This window comes from Heptranchias perlo, chromosome 37, assembly GCF_035084215.1.
Source record: "Heptranchias perlo isolate sHepPer1 chromosome 37, sHepPer1.hap1, whole genome shotgun sequence".
Taxonomy (NCBI): domain Eukaryota; kingdom Metazoa; phylum Chordata; class Chondrichthyes; order Hexanchiformes; family Hexanchidae; genus Heptranchias; species Heptranchias perlo.
In genome coordinates, this window is record NC_090361.1 from 17074846 (window position 1) to 17094930 (window position 20085).

The window sequence follows — 20085 nt, forward strand, 5'->3', positions numbered from 1 at the left end:
CACTCCCTTCACCACCAGCGCACAGTGGCTGCAGTGTGTACCATCCACAGGATGCACTGCAGCAACTCGCCAAGGCTTCTTCGACAGCACCTCCCAAACCCGCGACCTCTACCACCTAGAAGGACAAGAGCAGCAGGCACATGGGGACAACACCACCTGCACGTTCCCCTCCAAGTCACACACCATCCCGACTTGGAAATATATCGCCGTTCCTTCATCGTTGCTTGGTCATAATCCTGGAACTCCCTACCTAACAGCACTGTGAGAGAACCTTCACCACATGGACTGCAGCGGTTCAAAAAGGCAGCTCACCACCACCTTTCGAGGGCCGTTAGAGATGGGCAATAAATGCCGGCCTTGCCAGCGACGCCCACATTCCATGAATGAATTTTTTTAAAATTCAGCCCCTCTCCTTAAACTCATTAAACTCCTTGATAAAGCCTAGTGTACCTTAACACAGCACCTTTAGCAATGAGGCAATGATCTGGTCTTTCCCATGAATATCAGAAATTAATTTTTCTGTATAATCCAGTTTTACTCGGTGAGAGTCTTGTAGGACGGTGGAATTTTAGCAGCATTGATTATCTAGCTGGTAAATTAAATGGTCCCAGTGGGGGGATGGGAAGTAAAGCTGACTAATATTTTATAAAACAATAGCAAAATACTGCGTCATGCTGGAAATCTGAAATAAAAACAGAAGATGCTGGAAATGCTCAGCAAGTCAGGCAGCATCTGTGGAGAAAGAAACAGTTAACATTTCAGGTAGAGGACCTCATCAGAACTGGAAGAAGTTGGAGATTTAACAGTTTTTAAGCAATTACAGAGTCGGGCGGGGGAGAGGAGGAAAGAACAAAAGGGAAGGTCTTTGATAGGGTGGAGGGCAGAAGTGATTAAATGACAAAAAGGATGATGATGTAAGGCAAAGAGGTGGTAATGGGACAGGTAAAGAAACAAAAGTTGGATCCTGGGGAGCTGATAATGGTTACAGCAGAATCATTACCAACACCTGCTGTACAAGGAAATGGGAGTGGTGGTTATGATCTAAAGTTGTTGAACTCAATGTTGAGGCCAGAAGTTTGTAGAGTGACTAAACGAACGATGAGATTCCTTGCGCTTCCGTGGAACTTCATTGGAAGTGTAGGAGGCCGAGGTCAGAGTGGGACTGGGACGGGGAGTTAAAATGGCAAGCGACCGGAAGCTCCGGGCCATGCATCGGACTGAGCGGAGGTGTTCAGCAGAGCGATCGTCCAGTCTGCGTTTGGCCTCTAATGTAGAGGAGACAGCATCGTGAGCAGCAGATACGGTACACTAAATTGAAAGAAGTACAAGTAAATCGCTGCTTCACCTGGAAGGAGTGTTTGGGGCCCTGGACAGTGGGAAGGGAGGAGGTGAAAGGGCAGGTGTCGCATCTCTGGCGCTCACACAGGAAGGTGCCATGGGAAGGGGAGCGGGTGATGGAAGAGTGGACCGGGGTGTCGCGGAGGGAGTGGTCCCTTCGGAATTCTGAAAAGGGAGGGGAGGGGAAGATGAGTTTTGTGTTGACATCACGCTGGAGGTGGCAGAAATGGTGGAGGATGATGCATTGAATGTGGAGGCTGGTGGGGCAGAAGGTGAGGTCAAGGGAGACCCTTATCATGGTTCTGGGAGGGTGGGGAAGGGTGAAGGCAGAAGTGGGCCACAGCGGAGGGAAATCCTCGGTTGAGGAAAAAGGAAGACATATTGGAAGCACTGGTGTGGAAGGTGGCATTGTCGGAACAGATGAGACGGAGGAATTGTTTATAAAGTCTGATTGGGTTATTATTCGGCCAGGTATTTACTGTGTTTTTTTCCCTTTAGATTGCTATTCGATAGTCTCCAGTATCCAGGTTCTCTTTCAAGAAAGAAAGAATTTGCAATTTTCTCAGGCCTTTCACAATCCCACACCATCCCAAAACGTTTCACCACCAGTGAATTACATTTTGTGTAGTCACTGTTGTTTACTAGGCAAATCCAGCAGCTAGTTTGCATACCACAAGGTCCTACAAACAGTAATGAGATAAATGGCCTGTTGATCAGTTTTTAGTGGTATTTGTCAAGGGATGAATGTTGACCAGGACACCCAACGCACTGGGAAAACTCCCCTGGTCATCTTCAAATAGTGTATTGGATCGTCTACATTCACCTGAGTGGGCAGACGGGGCCTCGGTTTAATGTCTCACCCGACAGTGCCACACTCCGTCAGTACTGCACTGAGTGGTGCCACGGCATCTTTTGCACGCAGCAGTTTTTTGTTGGAAGGTTTTATTTTGGATGAACTCTCTCCAGTACCACTTTGCTAAATATTGCACAGACCACTATTAATTCAACCTGTACTGTGCAGGAATTGAAATAAAATGGAAAAACTGAAACTGTTCACACGCTGTACTGTTCAGCCAAGTCAGTGCTTTCACTCTGCATCATCCAGCCCCACTGCCATGTGCCTGTTGCTCTGAAATGGGTAAATGCAGGACTTCATAAAGGAGCCCTGAAACCAGGAGCTGTCCTGCATTCTATAAACACTGCACAATAGCATTCACACATATAAAGAGAAAAGACTTTGTATTCTTCCTGATATGAGTTATTTCTAATCTGCGTTCCTCTTTTTCAGTTAAACAATCTTTTGTAATGCAGTTATAGTGCACTTATTTAGAAGTGGTTTGTGAGAAATGTTTGTATCTGATGGTTACATCGAGTCTACAGCACAGGAACAGGCCATTCGGCCCACTGGCTTATGCCGGCCTTTGTGCTCCACATGAGCCTCCTCCCTCCCTACTTCATCTATCCCTATCAGCATATCCTTCTATTCCTTTCTCCCTAATGTGCTTATCTAGCTTCCCCTTAAATGCATTTATGCTATTTGCCTCAACTACTCGTTCCACATTCTAACCACTCTGGGTAAAGAATTTTCTCCTGAATTCCTTATTTGATTTATTAGTGACTATCTTATATTTGTAACCTCTAATTTTGGTCTCCCCCACAAGTGGAAACATTTTCTCTACGTCTACCCTATCAAACCCCTTCATAATCTTAAAGACCTCTATCGGGTCACCCCTCGTCTTTTCTCTCGAAAAGAGAAGAGCCCCAGCCTGGTTTTGGTATCATCCCAGTAAATCTTTTTTACACCTTCTCTAGTGCCTCTATATCCTTTTTATAATATGGAGACCAGAACTGTTCACAATACTCCCGAGTGTAGTCCAATCAAGGTTCTCTACAAGTTTAACATAACTTCGCTGCTTTTCAATTCTATCCCTCTAGAAATGAACCCCAATGCTTGATTTGCCTTTTTAATGGCCTTATTAACCTGCATGGCTACTTTTAGTGATTTGTGTATCTGTACCCCCAGAGCCCTTTGCTCCTCTACCTCATTTATTATCTCTTATCTATAAAGAAATTCATTTGCCAATTACACACCCATTGTGCGAGTTTATTAATGTCTTCCTGTGTTTTGTCACAGTTTTCCTCAGTATTAATTACACCCCCCAATTTGGTATCATTCGCAAATTTTGAAATTGTATTTCCGATTCCTGAGTCCAAATCATTTATCGAAATGATGAACTACAGTGATCCTAGCACCGATCCTTGTGGAACACCACTTCCCACCTTTTGCCAGTCTGAGTAACTACCTTTAACCCCTACTCTGTTTTGTAGCCAGATTGCTATCCATTCAGCTACTTGTCCCCTCACTCCACCTGCTCTGACCTTAGCCATGAGTCTATCTGTTAAATAATACGTGTACGAGAGTCGTCTTAAATGCTGCAAGTAATTGTTTGTCTAAGAAAGTGTGAGTTCGTCTTTTGGCTTACACGCCTTTATTAATTTTGGCGTGAAGAGCAATTGAACAGACAGAATACATTCAAACGTAGATATGCATTCTTCAATTCCAGTCTGTCGCTGGGTACAGTAGAGACATCACCTTCAGTATTGTACTACAAACTAACAGCAATGCATGGTCTTTTGATGTTACCTTTCCTTGTACTTGGACATGCCTACCGAAACCTATTTAATATTCATAGACTGAGTGTCTTTGTTCGCCACTCAAACACTAGTTAAAAACAATTGGCTTTGAAATGGCTGTTTCCTTACAAAGATTGCTGTGTCTTTGTTTATTTAAATTATGTGTGATATTCCTCCCAGTAAACTTGATCTTACCCAGATTACTGTGTCCTTGTTTACTTCCCCTTTACTTGATTGCTCTGATTGTCTTTGCCAGTAATAAGGTCAGGGCTAATTTAACAGTCAACGGGACTATCTTCTCACGTATATTTTCCCGGACTTGAGTGATACCCAATTTGCATCTAGATAATACTAGTTAATTGACATGTTTCAACGACTTTGCTCTGAGGAACTCCCCATAATTTCTACCAGTATTGACCATCTGTCTCACTTCCCTTCAATTGGGTGGCTATTTCCCTCCCCCCTCATCCATGCCACAATACTATCCAGTACCTTATCAAAGGCCGATTGAAAATCCAAATACATTACATCTATTGCGTTACCCTTGTCTACTCTTTCTGTTACTTCTTCAAAGAATTCAATAAGGTTGGTCAAGTATGAACTTCCCTTCTGAAATCCGTGTTGACTGTTCTTTATTATATTTTCGGTTTCTAGATGTTTTTCTATTACATCTTTGAATAAAGATTCCATTATCTTTCCCACCACAGACGTTAAGCTAATTGGTCTATAGTTCCCTGGACTTGTTCTGTCTCCCTTTTTAAATATAGGAATCACATCAGCTGTCCACCAGTCCTCTGGCACTATTCCCTTTTCTAATGATTTTTTATACATATGTATCTCTTCCCTAACTTTTAATATGCGTGGATGCAAACCATCCAGAGCAGAGGTTTTATTTTCTAAGTTTGATTAATTTATCAATTATCTCCCCCTCTCTATCTTAAATGTCTTTATATCTTTTTGATCTCTTCTTCTAATGTCATGCCCACCTTGTTGGTCTTTCTGATAAATACTGAGGCAAAGTAATTATTTAATTTTTCTGCCATTTCGCAGTTATTACCTGTGAGTTTATCATGTGCATCCCTTAGTGGCCCTATCACTATCCTGATTTTTCTTTTGCTATTTGTGTCTGTAGAGTACTTTACTATTTCTTTTTATATTCCTTGATAATTTACTTTTGTAGTTTCTCGTTGCTTTCCTAATTGTTTTTTTTTACTTCTTTCCTAACCTTTTCATATTCCCTTTTGTCATCCTCCTTTGTTGTCTGTGTACTTAGAGTATGCATTTTTCTTTATTCATCCATAGTGTATCATGACTGGCTAGTTTGTTCTTGCTTTTTAGTGGGATATATTTCTCCTGGATTCTCGATCACCGTTTTAAATGTTTCCCAATGTTGTACTATCTCTTTGTTTATCAGTAAATTTTTCTAGTTTATTTTCCCTCGTTCCATTCTCATCCACTGAAAATTAGCTTTTTCCAATTTATTACTTTGGTCTTTGTTTTACTTATGTTCTTCCCACTCTTTATCTTAAACCTTATTATGTTATGATCACTATTGCCTAGACATTCCCCTATGCTTATTTCTCATCTGTTGTGGTTCATTTCCCATTACTAGATCCAGCAGTGATTCCTCTCGGGCTTTTTACATACTGGGTAAGAAAGGAGTCCTGCACATTGTGAAAACTCCATTGCCAGTACCCCTTTACCTACCTCTTGCCAGTTTATTTGGGGATAGTCTAAAATCTTCCATGATTATTCTATGTCCTTTACTCATTTCACATATTTGCTTACCATGTTTCTTCCTCCCCACCCCCTTTCCACTATTAGTTGGTCTGTACTATACTCCATTAGTGTGATCGATCCCTTCTTATCTTCTATTTCAATTCATATGGATTCTGTTTCTATCCTTCTTAGTTATGTCCCTTTTTTCTACTGCCTTTGTTATCTCTAATTAGTACAGCTACTCCACACACACCCCTTTTGCCTTCCCTATCATTTCTGATTATGTTATAACCTGCATTATTTAGTTGCCAGTTCTGTTCTTTATGTAGCCACATTTCAGTTATTGCTGCTACATCTGGTTCCTCACTGGATTATTGCCTCCGGTTCCCCGGTTTTATTTTGGATGCTGTGTACATTGCTGTACAGGCAGTTTAATTCATCTTTAATAGTTCCTTTTACACTTCTGTTTTGTAACTGTATTTGTTCTTTGACTGTTCATGTTATCTTTATTTGTTATCCTGGTCTGACCTTTACTCTCATCTCCTATTTTTTTATTATCTTTAAGCCTTTAACTTAGGGCAATGTCCCAAGTTCACAGAAGCATAATCAGGCAAAAGAAGGAGATATTAGATGGGGTGACTAGGAACTTGGTCAAAGAGGCAGATTTGAACATCTAGAATCCCATTTTGTACTTGGAACCAGCTGTGCTACATAATAGACAAATACTTACTTGATCTGCACTGAGGCACAATATAAAGAATACATTGGAAAATTTAAAATGTGCCATCTTTATTCCTACATAGGTTAAAAAAAAATGTTTGCATCAATATTACCCCATGGCTGTTTCTGATGGCTAGTTGAAGATCTTCTGTAGCTTAGCTGTAAAGATTCCCAGTCTGTACTGGGTACTGGGTTAGCTAGTTGCAGCAGGAGTCAGTCTTTCTCTCTCTTTTCTCTCTCTCGCCAAGTCACAATCATTTAATTAGATAGTGGGCATCAGGGTACTCTCCAGATAGTAGAGGACACGAGATCCATTTACGGGAGTGACCAGTGACTCCAAACACCAGGGAATGTCTTGTGTAGCCCTATGAAATTTGTAACCAATACCCTTTGCAAATAGGTTTATTCTTCCCTGAGCTGTAGGGTAAAGAACCTTTAGGGATATTTGTTAACCGTGGAATGCTGTCTACCAACAAAAGAGTGGTCTTCACCTGCCGACCCTAGCTGTCTATAATAGAATTGCACGTTGTAGTCATCTTTATTTCGAGGACTATCTGGCTCTCTATCTACCACTTCAAACCACATCACCTTGCATCAGTCAGTTAAATCATGTCTCTTCCTGCTCACTGCTTTTACAAGAGTGCACAGTTCCGTTCAAAATTGAGTAACACTTCCACACTTAACAGTTGACTTATGAAATGAATCGCTACCATCTCCAGCGAAGTATAAGAGAAGATTGAACAGATTCCAGATTCAGCTAAGAGTGGAAAAGTTTGGGTTGCACGGGGATAGGGGTTGGCCAGGTGAGTGTGACCTGCAAGAGGACCTAAATGATCCAGACAAGGATGGGTTGGGCAATCTTTCTAGATTTTTATGTGCTCTTGCTGTTCAACAATGTGCTTGGCTGGACTCTGTCCATGTTTTCCTCAAATCGAGTAAGCCTCTACACGGCTAGTGGGTTTTTCTCCCCTGTCTTAGTACTTCATATTTGTGTTCTCTGTCTCTGCAGCTGGAACAGATGTTGGAGAACACAGCAGTCCGAGCGCTGAAACAGCTCATCCTATTGCACAAGGAAGATGGCCCCGGTCCTTCCCGGACAGTTGAATGGCTGAACATGAGGAGCTGGTGTTCTGGGCACTTTCACATCAAGTGTCCACGAAGGATCTTCTCACGTAGGAGTCTCCAAAAATTGGTAATTTTAATTTCCTACTCTTAACTCCTCACTTTGCTGGATCAAAATGCAACACATGGTGCTTATGGCCTTTGTACTCATAAACATTGGCAGCTTCCTCCAAGAAGGTTCAAGGAAATGTCTCATAATGAACAGGGAACATGAGACTCCAGGATGCTGAACAGAACTAAAACATGCCATTAGTTTAAGTTCCCAGTAGAACAGCCACCCAAGGCATTGCTGTCTCACACCTCGCGAGCAGGAGGACATGGCAAAGCTCTTCACATTGAGGAACAGATGCTGAGTGTGAGGTGAAAGAGGAGAAAGCGGGGAGGATGGATATGCACTTGGATGTTTAGAGGGTTTTGAAACGGGGGTGGATGGTGCTAAAGCAGAAGGGTCCAGGGTGTGAGGGGGGTTCCAGAGAGTGTGGGGCGCTGGGAGAGTGTGGGGCGCTGGGAGAGTGTGGGGCGCTGGGAGGAGTGTGGGGCGCTGGGAGGAGTGTGGGGCGCTGGGAGGAGTGTGGGGCGCTGGGAGGAGTGTGGGGCGCTGGGAGGAGTGTGGGGCGCTGGGAGGAGTGTGGGGCGCTGGGAGGAGTGTGGGGCGCTGGGAGGAGTGTGGGGCGCTGGGAGGAGTGTGGGGCGCTGGGAGGAGTGTGGGGCGCTGGGAGGAGTGTGGGGCGCTGGGAGGAGTGTGGGGCGCTGGGAGGAGTGTGGGGCGCTGGGAGGAGTGTGGGGCGCTGGGGGGAGTGTGGGGCGCTGGGGGGAGTGTGGGGCGCTGGGGGGAGTGTGGGGCGCTGGGGAGTGTGGGGCGCTGGGGGGAGTGTGGGGCGCTGGGGGGAGTGTGGGGCGCTGGGGGAGGTGGGCCTGGGAGTGTGGGGCGCTGGGGGGAGTGTGGGGCGCTGGGGGGAGTGTGGGGCGCTGGGGGGAGTGTGGGGCGCTGGGGGGAGTGTGGGCGCTGGGGGGAGTGTGGGGCGCTGGGGGAGTGTGGGGCGCTGGGGGAGTGTGGGGCGCTGGGGGGAGTGTGGGGCGCTGGGGGGAGTGTGGGGCGCTGGGGGAGTGTGGGGCGCTGGGGGGAGTGTGGGGCGCTGGGGGGAGTGTGGGGCGCTGGGGGAGTGTGGGGCGCTGGGGGGAGTGTGGGGCGCTGGGGGAGTGTGGGGCGCTGGGGGGAGTGTGGGGCGCTGGGGGGAGTGTGGGGCGCGGGGGGGAGTGTGGGGCGCTGGGGGGAGTGTGGGCGCGGGGGGGAGTGTGGGGCGCGGGGGGAGTGTGGGGCGCGGGGGGGAGTGTGGGGCGCGGGGGGGAGTGTGGGGCGCGGGGGGGAGTGTGGGGCGAGTGTGGGGGGGGGGGGGAGTGTGGGGCGCGAGGGGGGGGAGTGTGGGGCGCGGGGGGGGGAGTAGGACAATGGGGACGAGATTGGGGGGAAGAGTAATTTTAACCCCTAAGGGCAGGTGGGTTGGGGGCGGGTGGGAAGAATTAAAAATTGTAAAAATGTAAAATCCGCGCACTTCCGGTTTTAACGGAGGCGGGTCGAGGGGCAGGCGACCAATCCGCTCTCAGGAGGCGGGTCGGTCAGTGAAATCTTATAAGGAGGCTGCGGCCCCAATATTAATGGTTTTTATTTTTAATTCCTGGGGCTTCTGCTCCACGTCACGTAAGAGGAGGCGAGAAGGCCCGGACCAACAGGTAAGTGCCTTTATTGCACTGTTAGTGGGCCCGGAGGAGCAGGAGTGTTTCCTCCAGGCCCAACAAGCTCACCTGTCATGATCCCACACACACTATCAGCTTCTCCCACCCGTTATGTGTAGCCCCCTAAGTCCCCAATGTCAGACTTACCTGATCGCATCTGCTTTCCTGTCCGATAGGCAGGTAGCCTGTCAATCTGGCCAGCTGTCACATGGGAAACCAGCAGAAAAAATTTAAAAGATGCCCTTACGTCAAAATTGTAAGGACATCTGGGAAACCCATACTTCTGGGTTTCCCATCCGGAAAAGCTCACGACCGTTCCTACTCTCTCCACCGCTCGGAGTGAAAACCCAGGCCGGGGTGTGGGACAGTAGGGATGAGAGGTAGTGTGGGACATGACGGGGAGATGGCGTAGAGTGTGCTGTGTCGTGGAGGTGGAAGACAGAGGTCTTAAAACTTGGGAATTCAGTGGAAAAAAAAAGTAGTAATTTTCATTCTTGTTTCAGAGGGAGATGTATGAAAAAGTATTTCAGAAAACTGCAGACCGACACAGTGACTTCTCTCGACTGGCCCGAGTCCTCACAGGGAACACGATCGCACTGGTGTTAGGAGGGGGAGGAGCCAGGTAAAACAAGCAAAGTTATAGTTTGAGGCGCTGTTAAGTGAGAGGGTGCAGTTAGAGATGGCTGCACACGCTTTTATACTCAGCCCGGATCGTGGGAAAATTATACCAAATTGACTGCGTGTTTTTTTTTTTGGCCTTGCATTTAGACAGCAAGCGTTTGCACGGTGCGTTCCCCCCCCCCCCCGCGTTTCCCCCCCCCCCCCCGCGTTTGCACGGTCCGTTTCCCCCCCCCCCCCCCCCCGCGTTTGCACGGTCCGTTTCCCCCCCCCCCCCCCCCCCGCGTTTGCACGGTCCGTTTCCCCCCCCCCCCCCCGCGTTTGCACGGTGCGTTTCCCCCCCCCCCCGCGTTTGCACGGTGCGCTTCCCCCCCCCCGCGTTTGCACGGTGCGTTTCCCCCCCCCGCGTTTGCACGGTGCGTTTCCCCCCCCGCGTTTGCACGGTGCGTTTTCCCCCCCGCGTTTGCACGGTGCGTTTCCCCCCCCCGCGTTTGCACGGTGCGTTTCCCCCCCCCCGCGTTTGCACGGTGCGTTTCCCCCCCCCCGCGTTTGCACGGTGCGTTTCCCCCCCCCGCGTTTGCACGGTGCGTTTCCCCCCCCCGCGTTTGCACGGTGCGTTTCCCCCCCCCCGCGTTTGCACGGTGCGTTCCCCCCCCCGCGTTTGCACGGTGCGTTTCCCCCCCCCCGCGTTTGCACGGTGCGTTTCCCCCCCCGCGTTTGCACGGTGCGTTTCCCCCCCCCGCGTTTGCACGGTGCGTTTCCCCCCCCCGCGTTTGCACGGTGCGTTTCCCCCCCCCCGCGTTTGCACGGTGCGTTTCCCCCCCCCGCGTTTGCACGGTGCGTTTCCCCCCCCCGCGTTTGCACGGTGCGTTTCCCCCCCCCCGCGTTTGCACGGTGCGTTTCCCCCCCCCGCGTTTGCACGGTGCGTTTCCCCCCCCCCGCGTTTGCACGGTGCGTTTCCCCCCCCCGCGTTTGCACGGTGCGTTTCCCCCCCCCGCGTTTGCACGGTGCGTTTCCCCCCCCCGCGTTTGCACGGTGCGTTCCCCCCCCCGCGTTTGCACGGTGCGTTTCCCCCCCCCGCGTTTGCACGGTGCGTTTCCCCCCCCCCGCGTTTGCACGGTGCGTTTCCCCCCCCCGCGTTTGCACGGTGCGTTTCCCCCCCCCGCGTTTGCACGGTGCGTTTCCCCCCCCCGCGTTTGCACGGTGCGTTTCCCCCCCCCCGCGTTTGCACGGTGCGTTTCCCCCCCCCCCGCGTTTGCACGGTGCGTTTCCCCCCCCGCGTTTGCACGGTGCGTTTCCCCCCCCCCGCGTTTGCACGGTGCGTTTCCCCCCCCCCCGCGTTTGCACGGTGCGTTTCCCCCCCCCGCGTTTGCACGGTGCGTTTCCCCCCCCCCCGCGTTTGCACGGTGCGTTTCCCCCCCCCCCGCGTTTGCACGGTGCGTTTCCCCCCCCCGCGTTTGCACGGTGCGTTTCCCCCCCCCGCGTTTGCACGGTGCGTTTCCCCCCCCCGCGTTTGCACGGTGCGTTTCCCCCCCCCCGCGTTTGCACGGTGCGTTTCCCCCCCCCGCGTTTGCACGGTGCGTTTCCCCCCCCCCGCGTTTGCACGGTGCGTTTCCCCCCCCCCGCGTTTGCACGGTGCGTTTCCCCCCCCCCGCGTTTGCACGGTGCGTTTCCCCCCCCCGCGTTTGCACGGTGCGTTTCCCCCCCCCCGCGTTTGCACGGTGCGTTTCCCCCCCCCCGCGTTTGCACGGTGCGTTTCCCCCCCCCCGCGTTTGCACGGTGCGTTTCCCCCCCCCGCGTTTGCACGGTGCGTTTCCCCCCCCCGCGTTTGCACGGTGCGTTTCCCCCCCCCGCGTTTGCACGGTGCGTTTCCCCCCCCCCGCGTTTGCACGGTGCGTTTCCCCCCCCCGCGTTTGCACGGTGCGTTTCCCCCCCCCCCCCCCCCCCCCGCGTTTGCACGGTGCGTTTCCCCCCCCCCCCCCCCCCCCCCCGCGTTTGCACGGTGCGTTTCCCCCCCCCCCCCCCCCCCCCCCCCCGCGTTTGCACGGTGCGTTTCCCCCCCCCCCCCCCCCCCCCCCCCCGCGTTTGCACGGTGCGTTTCCCCCCCCGCGTTTGCACGGTGCGTTTCCCCCCCCCCCCCCCGCGTTTGCACGGTGCGTTTCCCCCCCCCCCCCCCCCCCCCCCCCGCGTTTGCACGGTGCGTTTCCCCCCCCCCGCGTTTGCACGGTGCGTTTCCCCCCCCCCCCTGCGTTTGCACGGGCCCATTATTTTCTTAGAGATCCACCTTCATTTTATTATTATATTCCACCCTCCGATATCTTCCTGGAGTGCTGCGGTTTCAAAGCTCCGTGCACATTCCTGTCAGGCTTTCACATAAGTAAGACTAGAAAGCTAAGAGTTACTCTACCCACCCATTAATTAAAATGAACAGCAGGTCAGTCAGCATCTGAAAAAGAATAAGTTAAGATTTTGGATGAGCCCTATTGATGGGTAGCGAGAATGCTTGTGGCAGTTTTACATCAGAACATAAGAAATAGGAGCAGGAGTAGGCCAATCGGCCCCTCGAGCCTGCTCCGCCATTCAATAAGATCATGGCTGATCTGATCCTAACCTCAAATCTAAATTCATGTCCAATTTCCTGCCCGCTCCCCGTAACCCCTAATTCCCTTTACTTCGAGGAAACTGTCTATTTCTGTTTTAAATTTATTTAATGATGTAGCTTCCACAGCTTCCTGGGGCAGCAAATTCCACAGACCTACTACCCTCTGAGTGAAGAAGTTTCTCCTCATCTCAGTTTTGAAAGAGCAGCCCCTTATTCTAAGATTATGCCCCCTAGTTCTAGTTTCACCCATCCTTGGGAACATCCTTACCGCATCCACCCGATCAAGTCCCTTCACAATCTTATATGTTTCAATAAGATCGCCTCTCATTCTTCTGAACTCCAATGAGTAGAGTCCCAATCTACTCAACCTCTCCTCATATGTCCACCCCCTCATCCCCGGGATTAACCGAGTGAACCTTCTTTGTACTGCCTCGAGAGCAAGTATGTCTTTTCTTAAGTATGGAGACCAAAACTGTATGCAGTTTTCCAGGTGCGGTCTCACCAATACCTTATATAACTGCAGCAATACTTCCCTGTTTTTATATTCTATCCCCCTAACAATAAAAGCCAACATTCCGTTGGCCTTCTTGATCACCTGCTGCACCTGCATACTAACTTTTTGATTTTCTTGCACTCGGACCCCCAGATCCCTTTGTACTGCAGTACTTTCCAGTCTCTCGCCATTAAGATAATAACTTGCTCTCTGATTTTTCCTGCCAAAGTGCATAACCTCACATTTTCCAATATTATATTGCATCTGCCAAATCTCCGCCCACTCACCCAGCCTGTCTATATCCCCTTGTAGGTTTTTTATGTCCTCCTCACTCTCTACTTTCCCTCCCATCTTTGTATCATCTGCAAACTTTGATATGTTACACTCGGTCCCCTCCTCCAAATCGTTAATATAGATTGTAAAGAGTTGGGTACCCAGCACCGACCCCTGTGGAACACCACTGGCTACTGGTTGCCAGTCCGAGAATAAACCATTTATCCCAACTCTCTGCTTCCTGTTAGATAACCAATCCTCCACCCATGCCAGAATATTACCCCCAATCCAGTGATTCTTTATCTTGAGCAATAATCTTTTATGTGGCACCTTGTCGAATGCCTTCTGGAAGTCCAAATACACTACGTCCACTGGTTCCCCTTTATCCACCCTGTACGTTATATCCTCAAAGAACTCGAGCAAATTTGTCAGACATGACTTCCCCTTCGTAAAGCCATGCTGACTTTGTCTGTGCTTTAATTCGTTATTGTTAGTTTTGATCTCTGTGGAAGAGCCTTTCAACGACAAACTCCTCACGAAATTGGGAACATATACATATTAAAACAATTGGAAGTAGTGTTATAAGGCTACATTACCCAGTCCCTCTGATTTATCTTAGATTTTGAGATATATTACAAATCTAATGCAGAATCTCGATTGAACTTTCTTTGACATTCTCTGAAGTCCACAGACGGGCTGTTTTCTAATCCTCACCCCTTACCCTCCATCTGGGAGGAGAACATTTGCCCCCTAACCTGATGTCGCCCGTATTAGTGGCCTGTGGTCAATACCCATGGCCAGTGTTCCCCAGACACAGGCCCGCCCCTTGACAGTGCCATGCATTGGAAAGGGGGGAGAGAAGAGTGGATCGAACTGAACTTTCCTCCTTGCGCTGGTGGAGATGTCTGTGCAGGTATGGTGATGGAGGTGTCTGTCTGCGGGTATGGTGCTGGAGGTGTCTGTCTGCGGGTATGGTGATGGAGGCGTCTGTCTGTCTGCGGGTATGGTGCTGGAGGTGTCTGCGGGTATGGTGCTGGAGGCGTCTGTCTGCGGGTATGGTGCTGGAGGCGTCTGTCTGTGCGGGTATGGTGCTGGAGGCGTCTGTCTGTGCGGGTATGGTGCTGGAGGTGTCTGCGGGTATGGTGCTGGAGGTGTCTGTCTGTGCGGGTATGGTGCTGGAGGTGTCTGTCTGTGCGGGTATGGTGCTGGAGGTGTCTGTCTGTGAGGGTATGGTGCTGGAGGTGTCTGTCTGTGCGGGTATGGTGCTGGAGGTGTCTGTCTGTGCGGGTATGGTGCTGGAGGTGTCTGTCTGTGCGGGTATGGTGCTGGAGGTGTCTGTCTGTGCGGGTATGGTGCTGGAGGTGTCTGTCTGTGCGGGTATGGTGCTGGAGGAGTCTGTCTGTGCGGGTTTGGTGCTGGAGGAGTCTGTCTGTGCGGGTTTGGTGCTGGAGGTGTCTGTCTGTGCGGGTATGGTGCTGGAGGCGTCTGTCTGTGCGGGTTTGGTGCTGGAGGAGTCTGTCTGTGCGGGTATGGTGCTGGAGGCGTCTGTCTGTGCGGGTTTGGTGCTGGAGGAGTCTGTCTGTGCGGGTTTGGTGCTGGAGGAGTCTGTCTGTGCGGGTTTGGTGCTGGAGGTGTCTGTCTGTGCGGGTATGGTGCTGGAGGCGTCTGTCTGTGCGGGTATGGTGGTGTGGAGCTGATGAAGCTCAAGTCCTGACGTGGGGCTTGAACCCTGGCCGCCTGACTCGGGTACGAGTGTTACCACTGATCCACACTGACCGTAAGATATAAAGTGTAGGTTAGTGTTTAATGCATATTTAAGGCAAGGAATTCCTGTGTTCTCTGGATTCTGTGACTAGACCTTTATTAGTATTAAGCGTTCACAGCTCAGAGTCGCTGACTGTTCCTGTCCGCTTGCTCCATGAGTAAATGTGTTGCCTTATTCAGGGGCCAGGTGGGGCAGGTTCAAAGTACCAGTCTGTGCTCTTCAATGGCACAGTGGTGAAACTGGTCTCCAGGGGATTCTCCCAGGGTGTCTGTTCCATAAAGCTGTCTGGTGGTCACTGCAGGACAGTGCGAGCGTTGGTGAAAACAGCATCACGCCTGGCTGTGTGATGCCCCACACAGTCGGTCATCCTGTCAATATGTATCCTGGCTCACGTGAAGGGCACATGGTGGGGAACGTACACATTCGGGGTGAGGGCCAAGGCCGGACCGGGCTAAAAAATATCAATCATTCTGCTGAGAAGTAATTAACTTTCTAAGGAATTTCTGTTCAGTGTGTGAGAGTTTGCACGTTAGAGGCCTGAATGGTGATGTAATAATGCACTTTTCCTCTCTCTATCTCTCTATCTATCTCTCTCTATCTATCTCTCTCTATCTATCTATCTCTATCTATCTATCTCTATCTATCTATCTCTATCTATCTATCTCTCTCTCTCTCTCTCTCTCTCTCTCTTCTCTCTCTCTTTTTCTTTCTCTTTCTCTCTCAGAGGATGCTCACATGTTGGTGTAATGAAGGCCATGGAGGAGGTTGGAATCCCAGTCGATATTGTTGGAGGAACCTCCATTGGGTCGTTTATAGGAGCTTTGTATGCAGAGGAACGGAGTGCAGTGAGAACGAAGCAGAGAGCGAGAGAGTGGGCTAACGTGAGTCCTGGATCAAAGTATCCAATGTTTTTATTTGTTTATCCTCCACACAAGCATTCCAGAAAAGAGAGAATTTGCTTTTATCTAGCGCTTTTTATGACCTCGGGATCTCCCAAAGCGTTTACAGCCAATGACGTATTGTCACTGTTGTAATGTAGGAAACGCAGTGGTCCTAATTCCATGTGCCAGTCCTGCTCCCATATCTCTATTACATTTGCCTTCAACCATCTATCCAACCTATTCTGAAATATTAACATGGTCTCTGCTTCAATCAATACCTCTGGGCATTCCACAGCCTCTGTGTAAAATAAAATGTTTCTCCTGCTTTCTGCGCTAAATCTTTTGCATTTAATATTATATCCATGTCCCCTCATTCTCGACCCCTAAGCAATTGGAAACTGTCTGTTTCTATCTGCTCTGCCCCATCACTTCCTAATCTTAAAACATCTGTGTCGAATCACCCACATTCTAAGAGCCCCAGATGTTCAGGCTTTTCTTGTATTTCCTCATCCCAAGCAGCATCCTCATGAATCTGCGCTGCGCCCCCTCCATTGCCTCAACATCCTTCCTGTGGGGTGACGATGCACAAAATACTTCAGCTGTGGTTTTACAAAAGGTCTTGTATAGATTCCCATAAAATCACAAGTTCCAAACCATTAATACCCAGATGTCTTCAGTGATCTCCCTGCTGTGCAGGACTGGCTGCTGGCGATCAGTAATATTACCTCACAGCTTGGTTGACCCACCCCCACCCCACGGGATACTAATACAGCAGTCGAGCGTCACTACAGTGAGGTTCATTCTGCGACTAGTACCGTCGTTGAGCACACAATTGGAACCTTGAAGCCCCACTGCCTCGACCGTTCTAAGGGTGAGCTGTTGTACTCATCGATCGAGGCCTTCCCTATCATTGTTGTCCGCTGATGTCCCCATCGTTTGCCCGTGGAAAGAGATCAATAAGAAGCCGCTGCAGCAGAGCTGAGAGGAGGACCGAGAATCCCAGCCCCAGAGGAGGAGCAGGAGCCTCGAGAGCTGCAAGAGACATCTGCCTGACCCTGATTGAAGAGACCTTGTCCTGAGATGCGACCACTTCTCTAACCATTCACCAGGAATCCCCACCAACCAAACCGCTACTCCATTCCCCTCTGAATAAAAGTCCTTTTAACCAAACTAACGAGTCGTAAACCCTGCCTTCAGTAAATTACCCTTCTCCGACCCCAACACTTTTTTTTGACATACTTTTGTTTCCCCTGTTGTTTCATATTCAAAAAGCTCTGAAATGTCAGTAAACACCACTGTTCCTTGTTTAAAGAGAAGTATGTGCTGACCTTTCACCAGCACCCTCCAAAGTAGAATACAGCTCCAGTTGCTGCTGCTGATCTCTCTGTGACACGACAGTGCCCACACTGGCAGTGGATGCTCCAGTTTACTAAAGAGGATGACCACAGTGTGAAAGCAACAACTTTCTGCTGGCTGTAATTCTGCTGGCACTCTCCAAAACTCATCTGCAGCTGACACTTTTAATATTCTTTGTTCAAGAAACCAGAAAATTCACATTCCCTTCATGGGGCTTCCTCTGTGTCTGCCCCTTTAAGGTTCCCATTCCCTCTTAAGAGCCCAGACTTCCTCCTTTGTTCATGGCAGTGGCCAACAGTGCACCCCATATGTGCCTGGTGAACACACAGGAAGGTCATGCACTCCACTCTCGGTCCCTGTGGGCTTCACTAATTGGCCCGGGACTGCTCTAGGACAGGAAGATCGGCTTTAGATGTTTCACCACCATGGTGCGATGCGGTGGCTGAAAAATGCTGAGCCTCTGAGCTCAATGTGTGACCCTGGAAATTACAAAATACATTATTAACCTATCAGTGCTTAACGTGTTCATGTGACAGGCATCCGCCTGCTCCTTTAATTGGATGCATTAACCTGTTCATTTACATTAGCCTCTGTAAAGAAATGCTTCTGGCTTTATCATTCCTGTGGCTCCAGCCTGGATGACTCAGTGGGTCACAGCAGTGACTTTAACTTCTCGACCTGGACTTGAATGTAAAAAGTCAGATAGTCCAGTGGTGAAGGATAGAACACTAGAGCCTAGTCTTCAGCTGCTTCCAAGCCTTTATTCACAGAGCTCCCATTACACACCGTACTCCCTCCTACAAATTCATACAAGAGAGTCCCCAATGAGTCCACCACCTGAATACAATTAACACATTGATATAAACCACATGGATACAATTAACATTGAATTCAGCTCAAACTACATCAGTCACCTAACTCTGTCAGCATCTTAATGTGAAATGAGTTTGGCCAGTCTCAGCCCAGTTCCTACTGGCCAGTGGTACATGATGAAAAATTGTCCATTTTCAGTGCTGAATTTTAGGATTAATTTTATGAATTGAGGTTTCTGCACCTGACACCCATGTACTTCTGAAACACACAATCTCTTCAGCTGCTTGTTTAATGCCATAATTTCTTTGTGAAGAGTTGATTGAAACATTCGTATCCAGTGTGTAGAATATGCCACATTACAGTATCATGACCACAGAATAGCATGTTCCTGTAAAACACTAAAGGAAAAGAGGCCCATTTAAAGGTGAAAGTACCTGGAGTGTCATCGTTGGTGGCTACCCACTTTGGGAGCACCTTTGGGTGCACTCCTGGTACAGGAGCTCTCACAATCGGTGCACACAGAGTTAAAGAAAGAACTTTATAAAGTGCCATTCATGACCTCAGGATGTCCAAAAGTACTTCATTGGCTATGAAACGCTTTTGAAGTGTTGTCACTGTTGTAATGTAGCAGCCAATTTGCGCACAGCAAGATCCCACAAACAGCAATAAGATAATGACCAGATCATCTATTTTTGTGATGTTGGTTGAGGGATAAATATTGGCCGGGGAGAACTCCCCTTCTCTTGGAATATTGCCGTGGGATCTTTTACCTGAGAGGGCTGACGGATCTTCGGTTTAATGTCACATCCAAAAGACAGCACCTTCAACAGTGTAGCACTCCCCCAGTACTGCACTGGAGAATCAGCCCAAATTACGTGCTCAAGTCTCTGGAATGGGACTTATACCCACGACCTTCTGACTGAGGTGAGAGAGCTACCACTGAGCCATGGCTGACACCCAACATAAGGATTAATACAAATAGGAAAAGACCCATTGGCCCCAACCAAGCTTGTCATGGTCCTCTTTGTATAATCACCAATAGATATTTATCCAGAGTACTACATGAGGAAAGGGTTCAAATATTTAACCAAGGGTTTTATGGGTACAACCAAAAAGCATTCACCCTTTCTGTCTTCCACAGGCTATGAACTCTGTCTTCAAAACAGTGTTAGACCTGACCTACCCAATCACCTCCATGCTGTCCGGTTCTGCCTTTAACACAAGCATTGCTGATGTATTTGAAGACAAACAAATTGAGGTAAGCTTCAAAACAAAACCGGCTCCCTCCTGGGATCAAACGGAAGCAGCCCCTGGTCAGTGTGTTTGGTAGGGAATACTGTGCTTATACACAAACCTTTTGGGAGTCCAGCTCACACAGGTTGTTAAAGGTTACGGAAGAACATGGAGCCAAGATTAAATAGATGAGCTGGGTTTTTTTTATTCGTGGGATGTGGGCGTCGCTGGCAAGGCCGGCATTTATTGCCCATCCCTAATTGCCCTCGAGAAGGTGGTGGTGAGCCGCCGCCTTGAACCGCTGCAGTCCGTGTGGTGACGGTTCTCCCACAGTGCTGTTAGGAAGGGAGTTCCAGGATTTTGACGCAGCGATGATGAAGGATCGGCGATATATTTCGAAGTCGGGATGGTGTGTGACTTGGAGGGGAACGTGCAGGTGGTGTTGTTCCCATGTGCCTGCTGCTCTTGTCCTTCTAGGTGGTAGAGGTCGCGGGTTTGGGAGGTGCTGTCGAAGAAGCCTTGGCGAGTTGCTGCAGTGCATCCTGTGGATGGTACACACTGCAGCCACAGTGCGCCGGTGGTGAAGGGAGTGAATGTTTAGGGTGGTGGATGGGGTGCCAATTAAACGGGCTGCTTTATCTTGGATGGTGTCGAGCTTCTTGAGTGTTGTTGGAGCTGCACTCATCCAAGCAAGTGGAGAGTATTCCATTACACTCCTGACTTGTGCCTTGTAGATGGTGGAAAGGCTTTGGGGAGTCAGGAGGTGAGTTACTCACCGCAGAAT

General features: G+C 49.5%; 1 protein-coding gene across 1 annotated transcript in view; it reads left to right on the forward strand.

The window, feature by feature from the left end:
• Window positions 1–20085, forward strand: part of LOC137304253 (patatin-like phospholipase domain-containing protein 6) — a 150344-nt gene that overhangs the window by 59647 nt on the left and 70612 nt on the right. The window contains exons 14-17 of the mRNA XM_067972806.1: window positions 7421–7603; window positions 9771–9889; window positions 15743–15899; window positions 19210–19326. Coding sequence (XP_067828907.1) covers window positions 7421–7603; window positions 9771–9889; window positions 15743–15899; window positions 19210–19326 — 576 coding nt within the window. The remainder of the gene's footprint in view (window positions 1–7420; window positions 7604–9770; window positions 9890–15742; window positions 15900–19209; window positions 19327–20085) is intronic.